Source organism: Hesperophylax consimilis, chromosome 3 (assembly GCF_061612785.1).
Source record: "Hesperophylax consimilis isolate HC1 chromosome 3, BYU_Hcon_1.0, whole genome shotgun sequence".
In the NCBI taxonomy this organism is placed as follows: Eukaryota; Metazoa; Arthropoda; class Insecta; order Trichoptera; family Limnephilidae; genus Hesperophylax; species Hesperophylax consimilis.
Window position 1 is genome coordinate 32,193,894 of NC_142838.1, and position 14,971 is coordinate 32,208,864.

The 14,971-nt window shown below is 37.1% G+C and overlaps 2 protein-coding genes across 2 annotated transcripts; one reads left to right on the top strand and one right to left on the bottom strand.

Annotated features, from left to right (window-relative positions):
* Window positions 1-3,727: 3,727 nt before the first annotated feature.
* On the bottom strand, window positions 3,728-10,251 carry LOC149425284 (alpha- and gamma-adaptin-binding protein p34). Its single transcript, XM_089651061.1, has 4 exons — window positions 9,994-10,251; window positions 9,710-9,900; window positions 6,055-6,367; window positions 3,728-3,968 (listed from the first exon to the last, which is right to left on the bottom strand). The coding sequence occupies exons 1-4, from the start codon at window positions 10,061-10,063 to the stop codon at window positions 3,787-3,789; spliced, it is 756 nt and encodes a 251-aa protein (XP_089507187.1). The 5' UTR covers window positions 10,064-10,251; the 3' UTR covers window positions 3,728-3,786.
* A 557-nt stretch (window positions 10,252-10,808) lies between these two features.
* On the top strand, window positions 10,809-13,876 carry Hsp83 (Heat shock protein 83). The gene is made up of 3 exons (XM_089650369.1): window positions 10,809-10,966; window positions 11,237-11,377; window positions 11,688-13,876. The coding sequence occupies exons 2-3, from the start codon at window positions 11,237-11,239 to the stop codon at window positions 13,692-13,694; spliced, it is 2,148 nt and encodes a 715-aa protein (XP_089506495.1). The 5' UTR covers window positions 10,809-10,966; the 3' UTR covers window positions 13,695-13,876.
* The last annotated feature ends 1,095 nt before the right edge of the window (window positions 13,877-14,971 follow it).

Here is a 14,971-nt window from a genome sequence, read left to right on the forward strand (position 1 = left end):
CAAAATTTACAATTTAATTACTGTTTTTTAGCATATTCTCGCATTCAACTCTCCCCAAGACCAGAAGCCAATTGTTTACCTGCATACGCAGAATATTAGTACTCTTTGCCTTCCATGCATCAGGTATGAGATTGAGCAGTTTAGGGCCTAAGTATGAGAATTGTCTCTGTGCTAAAGATGAGGAAGTGGTGGGCGGAACTGTTGGGTTTTTTTTGCATGTCTTGTATTATGACTTAAATACATATATTTTTAAATACATATAAATAGATATATGTATTTAAAAATATAAATACATTTTTTGTACCCTAGAATCTATCCGTATCAAATCCAAGTTTGTTGGATTGTTAAGTATCATCTTTGCGACGAGTACCTATCTGGCTTACTATCGGCTGACAAATGAATAATATTATGTATAAAATGACAAATGCCCAAGGGGATCATATGTGAACATTCATATTTCCTAAGCTCAAATGGTCTCCGACAATATAATGCTATAAAAAATTATTTCAACAATATACTCGATCTTGTTTTAAACAACTCAAATATTTGTGACGTCAGTCGAAGTGATGAGCCTTTAGTTCTAGAAGATAAATACCACCCTACATTAGATATACGAATAAAACTATCAAAATCAACGTACGGCCGTCGAAATGCCAGGCCATTGTCAGGCGCAACGCTCTTCGCTCACGCCCGGCCGGACTAGCGGAGCCATCTATCGACAAACTACGCAAATCAAAAACCTTTTCTGGAAAGAATTCACTTCAACAAATTAAAATTTAAACATTAACCTGTGTAAACAAATATTTTTGACTGGAAATATTTACATGACATAAAATCTGTTGATGATACAGTGGAATATTTTTACTCGGTATTGAGTAGTATTTTTGATCTGTGTGCAACCATAAAAAAACCACTCAAAGTAAATGTCAACTATCCGGTGTGGTTTGACAAATGTATAATTGATAAAAATTAAATTCAAGGTATCTCTTCGCAGAAAATATAAAGCAACTAAAAGCAATTTAGATTACTCATTATTCTTTGCAAAAAGATCTGAACTAAAAAAAGACATGTTTTTAAAAAAGAAACTTTACTTGACTAATGTTAAAAATGGGATTAAAAGCAATGTCAAAAACTTTTGGCAATATATCAGGTCACAAAAATCAAGTCGGGGTACTTCTATAGAACTCATGGACGCGGATGAAATCATCCAGTATCCCCAACTAGTGTCTCAGAAATTTGCGGAATACTTTAAATCGGTCGACAACCAAGTATGTCCCAACTTAGGTGCGGAAAGTCTCCGGCAAGAGGTGCCGAAATTTATAGATTCAATCTCTCTTAAAAAATTTAGACCCAAGGAAGTAAAAATATGCATTCATAACCAAAAACCCGACAAGGTTACGGGACCGGATGGAATTCCACCTCATGTAATTATCATGTTAGGGGAATATTTATACAAACCTTTATGCTACATAATTTTCAGTATTGCTACTTCCACCTTTCCCCAAAAATGAAAACTCACCAAGGTGAGCCCAATATACAAGTCGTATATTGGGCTATATTTATCATCTATTTATCTTTTTTATCCGAAAGAGATAAACGGAGACTAGAGGCTTTTGAGATGTGGTCCTATAGAAGACTGTTAGAAATTTCCTGGAGAGACCATATTACAAATGAGGAGGTTCTCCAAAGAATCGAAGGAGGAAGGCACCTGCTCAGGACCTTGTCCGAAAGGCGTGCAAGATGGATCGGCCATGTTATACGACAAGAAGGCCTCTTGCATTTCATAATGGAGGGTATGACCGAGGGGACCAACTCTAGGGGACGCCCACGCCGAGAGTACCTGGAGGACCTGCTGGTGGACGTGCACTGCTCATCATATGCAGAAGTCAAAAGAGCCGCACAAGACAGGGAAGAATGGAAGAGGAGATTAGATGAAATTGCTGCAAACCAATCCCAGGATTGAAACCAGAGAGAGAGATATTGGGTTGCAAAACTGAGGTACATGATTATAGACCGGTAGCGGTCTTATCATCTTTTCCAAAAATTTTTGAAACACAATTTGTGAAAAACTGACAAATAAAATAAAACCATTCTTAGGAGGAAATCAGCATGGTTTTCTGTCAAAAAATATACTGTTTCCAATCTCCTCGAACTTTCACATTAAGAAGTAAAAGTATTAGACGCACAATATCAAACTGACGTGATTTACACTGACTTTGCAAAAGCATTCAACCGTGTAGATCACGACGTACTCTTACGAAAGATCTGTAGAATAGGCTTTGACCGACCTCTAATACAATTTCTTGCAACATATTTAAAAAACAGAACACAACATGTATTCATAGGTGGCCATGAGTCCAGGGAATTCCCGGCATTTTCAGGAATACCACAGGGGTCAAACTTGGGACCTCTACTATTCTTGATATTAACAGATGATATTCAAGAATGCATCCAAAGTACCACTTGCTTGCTTTTTGCTGACGATCTTAAACTGCTCAGATTAAGATTGATTGACTCGATTACATTGACAGCCCATACCTCTTGGAATGCTATAAATTGTTTGTACCGTCTAACCGTCTACCGTCTGTAACTACCGTCAGGGTCGACGCCACGACTTGCTCTGTATTCCACACGGAAGAACGGACATTATGACCCAGCATAGCATGACAAGAGGTATGGTGCTGCTAAATGATACCTCTAGGTCCCTTGACATTTTCAACATTTCCTTAAAGATTTCAATAGTCATTTTAGGCAAGAACTCTAAAATATCGGTTATTGTAAAATGTTTCATTTAAATCTTTGTAAATTTCATGTGTATTGTAATAGGATTGAATCAATCTGTAATGCACAAAAAAAAAAGTGGGTGTGTCAAGCCTACGCAAGACAGAAGTGAAACTTCTAGTATTCCTCTCTCTCTATTTTCATTTCATCATCTCTATTTTCTCTCTTAGGTTAGTTTGAAAATTAGAGGTTAAATAATTCAACGACGAAGCATGGATTTGCTTTTTCTAATATTTTCTTATAGATGAATGACGTTCGATTAATGTATAGTTCCAAAAATTTTCAATTTATTCACAAGTATACAATATTACATAAATAACAATATTACAATTAAAAATTACAAAGAAATTACAATGACAATGATGTGTTCATCACCTCTATCTCGTCACTACTCATTTTTAACACTGAAATTCTGTACCAAACCGTATGAACCACAATCAATTACGTATTTCACTCGTATTACACTCACGACGCAGTATACTAACCAAGCAGCTGATGCTTGGCGTGGCGCAGTTCGCTGGTGTCTGAGAGAGAGGAAAGAAGAGAAGAGAGAGAACGTTCGTGAGCGGCTCCCCCACCTCAACAAGCGCATATGGTGAGAGAGGGACAGTGAACGGTGAGCGGTGGTGGGGGTACCCGCATTTTCGTGTCGATCCTGACTCGGTTTTACTCCGTCCCCGAAAATCCATTACGCGCCTAAAGAAGTTTCACTTCAAAAATAAAATTATATTGTATGATTTTGGGTTAATTTTGATCTGTGTTATTTTGGAAAGAAGTGTTAAAAGATCTAGTCTTTCGAAGCAAGGCAACGGAATTAGATAGGGAGCTGAGTTATGAAATTACTCCACAGATGGTCCACATTCACCTTGAAAATTTGTGACAAGTAGTTTATATTATTATTGATGCCTGTAGGCCTTGGGCTTTAAAATAAAATAAAAACACCATCTAAATAATAGATTATCTAATTTTATTAAAAGGAAAGGAAGGTTATTGGTAAGTAGCAGTTTAAGGTAAGATATCATCAATTTCATCATCATCCCCCCCGATGGCCTTCCAGAAGGTGGCGACCACCTGCTCGGCACAGTTCCGCCGGTCCCGCGCCGGCAGGGACTGGATACTTTCCTTCATGGACTGCAGCTGGGAGAACAGCTCTGTGAAGTCTGCGTTGTCTCCCTCTATATTCAGATCTGGAACAGTTCAATTATCATCATGTGAATCCGCACAATGGTCCCTACTGCTCCTTGTCAACAGGAATCCCCAATTGGGTTATTTATTTATTTATTTATTGACGCGCTATTGGGCTTTTAAGTACATAAAAATTACAAATTTCATTTTTAACAACAGTATAAAACAAACAATAGAAAATCGAAATAAAATATAAATAAAAAAAATATGTATGATTTCTCATACATTATTTACATTTAAAAAGTGGTGGACTAATTTGGCTTTAAATGTATAGAAGTTTAAATTAAATATGTCAGCGACATCGCTTAGTTCATTGCCCAACCTATGTATTCTTTCTAACACAGAATTCGTAGCGAAGTTATTGTTGTAGAATAAAATATTCCGTCTAGTATATTTTGGAGGTATATGTAAAGATAGCAAGTATATAGTGTCAGTGCAGTCTAACCTTGAATGAACAATTTTATATAATAAAAGGAGATCAAATATTTTTCGCCCTACAGATAATTTCAATAAGTTAAGTTTACTGAGTAAATTGACATAATTGATTTCAATAATAGGAATACCAATTTTGAAATTAATAAAACGTAAAAATTTATTTTGAATTTTTTCAATTTGTAAACAATGAGAGTTGAAATGAGGACAACAAATGGTTGCATTGTATTCAACCTGACTTCTAACCAGAGACGTGTATAGTAATTTTATAGTTTTTATGTTATTAAAGTCTTTAGCGATTCTGAGAATAAATCCAAGCATTTGTAATCCCTTACTGGTAATGCTATTAATGTGATTCAAGAAGCGTAATTTGGAGTCAAAGATAACTCCAAGGTCATTGAATTCAAAAACTCTTTTTAGATTGTCATTGTTAATTAAGTAGTCGAATAATAAAGGGGTTTTAGATCTATGGAAACTGATCGTTTGGCATTTGTTGATATTAAGATGTAATTTGTTTACGATGCACCATTCATAAAGTTTATTTAAGTTCATTTGTAGAGTTAAACAATCAGAAGAATTACCGATCGATTTAAACATCTTTAGATCGTCGGCGAATAGAAGAAAGTGAATATTATCGAAAATTAGTGAAATGTCATTAATAAATAGTAGGAAAAGAATTGGTCCTAGGTGGGAACCTTGGGGGACCCCACATAAGGCAAAAAAAGTGTAAGAAGTTGTGGAGGTAATTTTTACAGATAATTTTCTGTATGATAAGTAACTTCTAAGCCATTCGAGTAAGTTGCCTCTTATTCCCAAGTGTTCTAATTTTTCCATTTTTCCATTATGTTGGGTAGTGGGGAGGGGGAGGGATGGGGAAGTACCTGCCTATTCAGAACTGGTCACCAAACACAACTAAAGCCATTTCGTTTCGATTCTGAATGGTGGTCTAACTCCTTTCCATAGAAGGATGGATTGTTCTATCCCTCTAGTTTTCTTTTGCGTGTGAACATTACTAGTTCTGTCTTGTCTGGATTGACCGACAGCCCTGTTTCTTCACACCATTCTTCCACTGTTGCCAGTGTTGATTGTATGAGGCCTCTGGTTGTGTCTACATCCCAACACCTTATTATGGTCGCAATGTCATCCGCATACCCTTGTGTATAGAGGTCCCTGTTGTTGAGTTTCCGGATGAGGTTGTCCACCACTAGGCTCCACAGCAAGGGTGACAAGACCCCTCCCTGTGGACACCCCCGTGTCACCAGTACTCTGATGTTCACCTCACCCCTTGTCACCGTAAATATCCGGCCTGAGAGCATGTTCTTCAGCCACCTTTTGGTGGTGGTACACAATGATTTAAAAAAATTTTAAATGCATTCATTTCTTACTGCTCATTCCTGACATACATAATAATAAAAATAATAATTGGATGACTTGTATAGCGCCGTTTTTGTGCAAAATCACCTCAAGGGCGCTGTACAAATTTAAAATAAATTTCTACAGTGATCTATGTTATTACTTACTATTTACAGATGTTATAATTGTACCAGTCTGAAGATGCCCGTTAAAATGTTAAAAATTGTCCGGCTTGAACGGTCAGAAAGTTAAAAAGGTTTTTAATCGATAAAAAAAAATATATGTATTGATAATAATAATAACCTGAGGGATGGGTTCCGTTAGATTTGCCAGTTGTTTTCATCTCCAAGTTGGACCAGGTGTGTGCCTCCAAAGCCTCGATGATTCTGTCCACCCCCTTCTTGTCAGGAATGATGTCATTATATTCCTGGCCTTCCGTATCAGTGTCCTGAAGCTCTATTAGCTCATAGCCATTCTCCAAACACCAATTCAGAGCCACCGATTTACTAACTCCGTGCGCACAAATGTCTTCAAAACTGTCGCAGATCAGCAGTAGAATTTCTGGATCCTCTTTCATAGAATCACTCCATTTTTTAACCTTCTCAAATGAGTCTGCCTAGAATATAAAAAGAAAGTATGGGCTACTGTAACAATTTATTTTAGCCTCCTTATTGTTTAACCCTTAATAATACAATTGTATTAAGCCCCTAGGACACGTTGAGCGTGTGAATACTGAAAGACCGACAATAATCAGGTTGGCCGGCCAACATTGGCAGCCAACGCGTGCAACAGCCAATATATGCCAAGTGGTATATAAAAGAGAGTGTCTGTGTTTGTGGCGGGCGGGCGGCGTGGATTTAATATGTATATAAACCTACAGTTTTATACAGATACTGATGAAATTTTGCCAACTTGATCCTCAAAACAAGGGAAAGGTCACTCACTAAAATAGATTTCGAAAAGCTGTGTAAGTAAGTCTGGGCAACACCGGGGACTTCAGCTAGATTGTCTGTGGTGGCGTGGCTTTGTTTTTTATAAAAATCTTATTTTAATCTGAGCTTGAGCTGACACACACCTTTAGGTGATTTTTCACAAAAGCGGCGCTATACAAGTTATCCAATAATTATGATTTTTATTTACTTCTTATTAACACATTGTTTGCGGGAGACGCTTAAAAGCGTCTTTTGCGTACTGTTGGTAGAGAGCGGGAGACGCTTAAAAGCGTTTTTCGTATTTGTACACTATTGGTAAAGCGCGGAAGACTCCAAAATGCGTTGTAGGTACACTTAGAGTAACAATATATTACGAGTAACGTATGATGTTGGTTACTCTGTGAAGTAAAAATTATGCGTCAGCTCTCGTGAGACGTGTACTACGTTCCTGGCAATTCGTGGAATTAGGGTCGGGTAACCAGCCGACTGTGGTCATAAAACATGCACTTGAAATAAAATAACTGTAAGATAAATGTTTCGTTTTTTTTTTAAATCTTTACATTTCTTCAGTGTTAAAGCGATATTGTTTCGTTCAAGACGTTCTTTCTTTTCTTTTCTGCCTACATTCCGCTTTAAAAATTTCTTACAAAGTATTTGTGTGCTGTGCTCGAAAAGTTATTTGTTACATATTTGTTAGTTATTTGTTACATAATAAAGGGATATTTTTTCATAAAAAATACCCTATAAAAAATGGACTACGGTAATGATAATCGATTACAATAAATATATGAAAAGCGTTCACCGAGCAGACCAATATCTTTCGTATTATTCTATTTTACGAAAAACCACTAAATGGACAAAAAGGCTAGAGATGTATACAATAAATTGTGCATTATTCAACTCATTTGTTGTGTACAACTCCGTAAAAGAAAGGAAAATAAAATATAATTTTTTTAAGGAAATCGCAGAACACTGGGTGGCTGATCAGATTTCGTCAGATAATAGTCAAGACCCGGAATCAACACCATCAACATCTGGTATCCGAAAAAAATCTTAAAAATCTGATCCTCCAGGAAGACTATCGATGGATATGAGAAAACATATAATGAAAAAGATTGAAGGCCCTGGTAAAAATAAGAATCTACGAAGGCGATGTCGTGTGTGCGCGGTACACAAAATACGTAGCGAAACCCGGTACATATGTAAATTCTGTGATGTACCTTTACATAAAGGGAATTGTATCCAACGATTTCATACTTTCAAACAATATTAGTGTTTAGTGGTGTGTATTTTACAAAATATATATACCACCTTGAATGTGCATAAAATGACTAAATCGACAATACGACAAAAGTGCATTTTTTTTAATTTAAACTTAAATATCGTAATTGTTTATTCAAAAATATAAAAATTTGTGACCTGATCGTAATGAAAGATTTCAAATAAGGTAAAATACTGAAAATTTTATTTAAATTTGATCAATAGTTCAGCAGTTATAGCTATTTTACATGAAACGTAATTTTGCGCGCGAACACGATAAAAAATGCCCGCTTTACGGCGTAGATTGATTAAAAAAAACCCCGCAAACATTGTGTTAAGAGGAAAATTACTGTCTACATATAATTTTAAAAAATGCTGTGTAAAGCCCGTGCAGGACTGTTTCATATTTCAATTATGTAATATTATTGTTTACACAACACTGGAATAACACTTGAAATAATAATACTTGCTAATTAGTATAAATAGTGCCATTTTGTGAAATATCACCACAAAGAAACTTATATGTTAATGAAGAAAAATAATAATTATTTCCAGACATATCCAGAACTGTGATTGTATTATGGTTTTAACAGAAATAGTTCCGTGTGCTTCACAAAAACCACAAATTCTGTATAAAAACAACAACATTATATCTAGGACATTTTGGAATTTATTTGAAAATTATTACTTTTTTATAATAAAAAAAATTACAAACTTTTTCAGTTCACTTTTTTTTTAAAGAGTTATTCACAAAAATTAATTTGATTGCTAAGCATTTCTGATTACTTTTCATTATCACGGGAATGTTATTTTTATTCCCAGTTGAAGGATAACAATTAGCGAAAATAGATAAAACTTTTCTATCTTCCTCTTCATCACAAATATTCCAATGCAGGTAGTGACTTAACCCACTCCCTCACGAGTCGGTAAGCAATCAACATAAACCAGGGGCAGTAAGAATGCGGGGATTGGAAATATGCAAGAGCGCTACCACGTTGCATCGCCCGGCGTACAGGCACCAATAGAAATACATATATGGAACGGAGGACTCTCAGTATCATGATTTCTAACTGCACACGGTTTATGTCGATTCCTTACATTGAGGTATCTATGGGCATGAACAACTTTGGGCTAATTGGCTACATAGAGATAAGATGGGCTTCAGTCAACAAGCCCACAAGCGCTCGCCGGGTACGGGTCTAAGATACTGCACAAGTCACTCTGGAAAAGATAGTCTCAGCCCCTTTCCTACTTTCCCTGTGGTAATAATATTATACACACATTTTGCAAGGAAGGTAGACACAATTTTGAAAATATTTACAAAATAGTTGCACTTTTCATAAGCACAGATTATGGAAATTAAACTTCGTTTCAACTTAATTACTCCTACAAGAAACGACCATTTATTTTCAGAGAGATGAAAAAAGATGCATTATGTTTCCATCTGTATTCAATCAAAGATAATTTCCCTTACAAAACAATCACTTTGCTGAAATTCAGTATTTTTTTAGCATGGATTAAAATCTCGTTTAATCTAAATATGCATAAATTACTTAATTAACTTAAACTAACAACCTATTTTGTGCATGTGAATAGTTGTTTCTTGTAGTAACTGTTGAAAGAAAGTGTAATTTCTATAATCAGTGCCTAAATTGCGGCGGTTAGGTACATAATTAACCTTCTATTTATATACCTAAATGATGGTAAGGACCAACCCATGAGGTAGCCGCCTAATATAAAAATTTAATATTTTCTATGTTTCTTACATTTTGACTGTCAAAGTATAGGATAAGTCCTTCCGTGGAATTACACAATTTTTCGGGGAGCACATCATCATTTTTCAACGGACAAATGTTGACACATGCTTTGTAATACTTTGTGTCAATTTCCCAGGAATATCCCTCGACATTTTCTGCTAGGCAAACGGGCTCTGGCAAATCATCACATTTAAGAATTTCTGTAAAATATTAAACTATGAAGAATGCCAGTCAATTAGGAAAATAAGCAAAATTATTATAGAACATAAGCAAACAAATAATATCAAAATTACGTTTCACAATGGAGGCTGGATTTGTAAAATCACTAACAACCACAACACATGGTGAATGCAAGTCTAACATGTTTTTAAGAAATGTTTCCACGGATTAAGATATAAATTTATTAAAAATAAACTGACAGCGGCATGACAATAATATTTTACTAATGCACAAACGTCACAATGATTTTTGACAATCAATCGAATGTTGAACTTACAGAAAATTACAGTCAACAAAAAAATCTTTTAGTTGTGATGAATAAATCCCCAAAAATTATGTAAAGCATATTATAGCAACCTACAGCAAAAAATATTAAAAAATGAAAAGCAATGTAAAATGTTACTTCAAATGCAACGTAAAAAATACTATTAATGTAAAAATCGGTTGATAGGTTTGAAGTAATAAAAATGTATCAAACTATCGAAGACATATTTAAAAAAAATATCTAGATACAATAAAATTATATAAAGTGAAACGCATGCAATTGGTAGTTACACTGAAAAATATTCTAGAATAATCTTGAAAACACCAAAATCGATGTTAGTATCTACCTATTTGACGCAACCATATAATAATTCTGCACAGTAGCAACACCGAGAAATGTCGGGTATTTTCTAGAATGTTTACTTCAAAACAACTAGTTGTCTTATTTTTTAAAACTATTGTACATAGTTAAAAAAAATAAGAAAAACAAAGTATTTAATAAAAAAACATTTTTTGGAATAATTTCTTTACCTACCCTAGAGGAATTATTTACAATATCTATTAAACAAATAGCCAATTGTCCGGAAGTCAAACAGTACCTTCTAGAATACGCTGGATTGTTCTGGAGAATCCGTCCATGTCTATATAAAAGCGGATTTCGGCGCGCACATGTTGTCATTTGAATATTGTGCTAGCCCTGAGAGGTTGTTAGTTTCTCTCTGTACCCGAAGCAAGCCGGCTTAAGGCGTTTGTATCTAAAAAGTGAACAAATACTATTAAAAGGTGTGTGTTATATCGTGCATCTCTTTGATTTTACTCCAGTGTCTCCGTTAAAGTGGTCCCCCGCTTTATATTTTACCGATTTTTTACAAAATTTGGGAAATGCATTTTTCCGTTCGAAGGAATTCTGCAATTGCGCCTTTGATTAGCCTTCGCCAATACAGGCGTTGTTGGATAGATTCATATAACCATCGTTTTCTGACAACATCCTCTTGTACATGCTTGTTTTTTTCGTACGATTTGACTCAATAATAATGTATAATATTTTTTCAGATGCCTGAAGAAACTCAAAATGCCGAGGTGGAGACCTTCGCCTTCCAGGCCGAGATCGCCCAGCTCATGAGCTTGATCATCAACACATTCTACTCCAACAAAGAAATTTTCCTTAGAGAATTGATTTCCAACTCTTCTGATGTAAGTACCTATATTTTTTCTTTTGTTCCCGGCTGAAATCTGAGCTCTTGTGTTCAGGTCTATTGTTCGGAATGTTCGGAATCATTATTTTTAATTAATGTTATTATTCTGATTTGTTTAGTATGAATAAATTCGTGTGCTTCCAAGAAAAATACACGAGTAGAATGAGTTTGCATGTGTTCAAAACACAAGTCTATTTCTACATTTACTCTCTAGTTTAAATAACTACTGCATTAAATTCAATCGATCTAATGTTTAAGCTTGATTTCTTTTGTGAATATATACTAATAAACAATTTTGTTTTCATTAGGCATTAGATAAGATCCGCTATGAATCTCTGACAGACCCATCAAAGTTGGAGAGCGGCAAGGATCTATTCATCAAGCTCATCCCCAACAAGAGCGAGGGCACACTGACCATCATCGACACCGGTAATGGCATGACCAAGGCAGACCTTGTCAACAACCTGGGAACCATCGCCAAGTCCGGCACCAAGGCTTTCATGGAGGCCCTACAAGCCGGTGCTGACATCAGCATGATTGGGCAGTTTGGTGTAGGTTTCTACTCATCTTACCTGGTCGCTGATAAGGTTACCGTCATCTCCAAGCACAATGATGACGAGCAGTACATCTGGGAGTCCTCTGCTGGAGGCTCCTTCACCGTAGCTGTCGACACCGGGGCACCCCTGGGCCGTGGAACCCAGATCACCCTCCACATCAAGGAGGACCAGGCAGAGTTCTTGGAAGAAAGCAAGATCAAGGAGATTGTCAAGAAACATTCTCAGTTCATTGGTTACCCCATCAAGCTGCTGGTAGAGAAAGAGCGCGAGAAGGAACTTTCGGATGATGAAGAGGAGGAGAAGAAAGAAGAAGAGGAAGATGAGAGCAAGCCCAAGATTGAGGATGTAGGAGAGGATGAGGACGAAGATAAGGAAGACAAGAAAAAGAAGAAGAAGACCATCAAGGAAAAGTATACTGAGGATGAGGAACTCAACAAGACAAAGCCCATCTGGACAAGGAATGCTGATGACATCACCCAGGAAGAGTACGGAGAGTTCTACAAGTCCCTTTCTAACGACTGGGAAGACCACCTTGCCGTCAAGCACTTCTCCGTTGAGGGTCAGCTAGAGTTCCGCGCCCTGCTCTTTGTGCCCCGCAGGGTCCCCTTCGATCTCTTTGAAAACAAGAAGCGCAAGAACAACATCAAGCTCTACGTTAGGAGGGTATTCATCATGGACAACTGCGAGGACCTCATTCCAGAGTACCTCAACTTCATGAAGGGAGTTGTAGACAGTGAGGATCTACCCCTCAACATCTCTCGTGAGATGCTCCAACAGAACAAGATCCTTAAGGTCATCAGGAAGAACTTGGTGAAGAAATGCATGGAACTCTTCGATGAGCTCTGCGAAGACAAGGAGGGATATAAGAAGTTCTACGAACAGTTCAGCAAGAACCTGAAGCTGGGTATCCATGAAGATTCTGCCAACAGGTCCAAGCTGGCCGAACTCCTTCGCTTCCACACCTCTGCATCCGGAGATGAGGCGTGTTCCCTCAAGGATTACGTCACTCGCATGAAGGAGAACCAGAAACACATCTACTACATTACTGGAGAGAACAAGGAGCAAGTTGCCAATTCTTCCTTTGTAGAGAGGGTCAAGAAGCGTGGCTTCGAGGTCATCTACATGACTGAGCCCATCGATGAGTATGTTGTGCAACAGATGAAAGAATACGATGGCAAGCAGCTAGTATCAGTGACCAAAGAAGGACTGGAGCTGCCCGAAGATGAGGAGGAGAAGAAGAAGCGTGAAGAAGATAAGACCAAGTTCGAGGGTCTGTGCAAGGTGATGAAGAACATCTTGGACAATAAGGTAGAAAAGGTTGTTGTCAGCAACAGGCTCGTGGAATCCCCCTGCTGCATCGTCACCTCGCAGTACGGTTGGACTGCCAACATGGAGCGTATCATGAAGGCCCAAGCTCTCAGAGACACTTCAACCATGGGATACATGGCCGCCAAGAAGCACTTGGAAATCAATCCCGACCATTCAGTTATCGAGACTCTCCGACAGAAGGCTGATGCTGATAAGAACGACAAAGCCGTAAAGGATCTGGTTATCCTGCTATTTGAGACTGCTCTACTTTCTTCTGGATTCACCCTGGATGAGCCTCAGGTTCATGCTGCCCGCATCTATAGGATGATCAAGCTGGGTTTGGGCATTGACGAGGAGGAACCCATGGTGGCTGAAGAAGCCGCTCCTGGGGATGTACCCCCACTAGTCGGAGATGCTGAGGATGCTTCCAGAATGGAAGAAGTTGATTAGGCTTTTGATTACGCATGTACCACTAGTCAGTATTTACATGGGTATGATGTATGAAAGCCTCGTTATAGCGGTACATTTTAGCTTTTAAGGTTTTTTTTGTTCTCATTATCATTCCTACCAATGATCGAATATCTTTTGTTATAATTTTTTTAATTTAATAAAGTACAAATAATTTTACTTTACCATTGCCTTTCATTATATAGTGCACACCCATCTTCCCTAAGTGGGTTTATTCTGTTGACCTTGAAAACGGGGTGACAAGGATAATGGTCAAGATCAGTTTTTATTTATTTTATGCAGTATTTTATATTACACTAGTTTATATGTATTGATAATATTGTTTTAAATTTATAGTATACCTTTTGTTTCAGAAAATAGAAGTTTGCATTATTTTTTAAAGTAGAAAAACTGTTCTTAGAAAATACAAAGAATCTGGTTGCCGCCTGTTCAATGTCCTGAAGAGACGACCTTCAGCAAGTAGCGGGTGGAGGGGTTTTTTGGTCTTGTACTGGCATGTGGACCCCTGATCCTGACCTTAGGTGGCATATATTTCTCTTTCATTTATCTACAGGTGCAGGGATCTTTCCAAAACCGAATACATCTTTCATTCGTATTGTGAAAATGCGCACGATGGCATTCAAAACTAATTTTCGACCTAAATAGACAGATTTCATCATTATTTTCTGTCACCCTTTACTGCACTGAAAACAGCTTTCATAGTGAAACTGTATGTATTGACTTACATGGGATTAGAAGTTTGATTTTTGCTTTGCATAAAAATTCGTTGATTGTATAGCATACATGTATGTAATTTAATATTTAATGCTACCTAAATAGAATTGATCATTTGTGAAAACTTTTAAGCCCTTTACAGATCATAATATGAAAATGCATGTGGGTGTGACATGATATCGCTTGCTGTATGGTCGCCGCACATGACTAATTTAATTAGTTTGGGCAAGTCCTAGTTTGCATTCCTAGATCTGCTAGTCAAGCGATGTTGTAATTCTTTCCCCACTCCTGCCGTAACGTGCCGGGCCAGGAGCTGCCCCGTAAATATACGGTTTGGCCGCTCCGTGCCCTAGAATTAGGCGATTCACAAAACCTTGAATTAGGCGATTCACAAAAAAACCGGCAAGCTAGTTGGCGAGCATTCGGTACCATCTCTTGTAATGCTTGAGTTATAAGGTTTCATATTATCACAGATAAATTTTACAAGTCAGTCGTGGAAGTAAAATGTTATTGGGTCATACATAAATGTTTGTAGATATCCTTTT

What these genes read in the sequence shown, in the direction of transcription:
- Hsp83 (XM_089650369.1), top strand. Translation starts at nt 11,237, where the DNA reads ATGCCTGAAGAAACTCAAAATGCCGAGGTGGAGACCTTCGCCTTCCAG. An exon ending in TGATTTCCAACTCTTCTGAT is followed by an intron (nt 11,378 to 11,687) that starts GTAAGTACCTAT and finishes TGTTTTCATTAG; the next exon opens with GCATTAGATAAGATCCGCTA.
- LOC149425284 (XM_089651061.1), bottom strand. Translation starts at nt 10,063, where the DNA reads ATGTTAGACTTGCATTCACCATGTGTTGTGGTTGTTAGTGATTTTACA. An exon ending in TCCAGCCTCCATTGTGAAAC is followed by an intron (nt 9,901 to 9,993) that starts GTAATTTTGATA and finishes AATATTTTACAG; the next exon opens with AAATTCTTAAATGTGATGAT. An exon ending in TATACTTTGACAGTCAAAAT is followed by an intron (nt 6,368 to 9,709) that starts GTAAGAAACATA and finishes TTTATATTCTAG; the next exon opens with GCAGACTCATTTGAGAAGGT.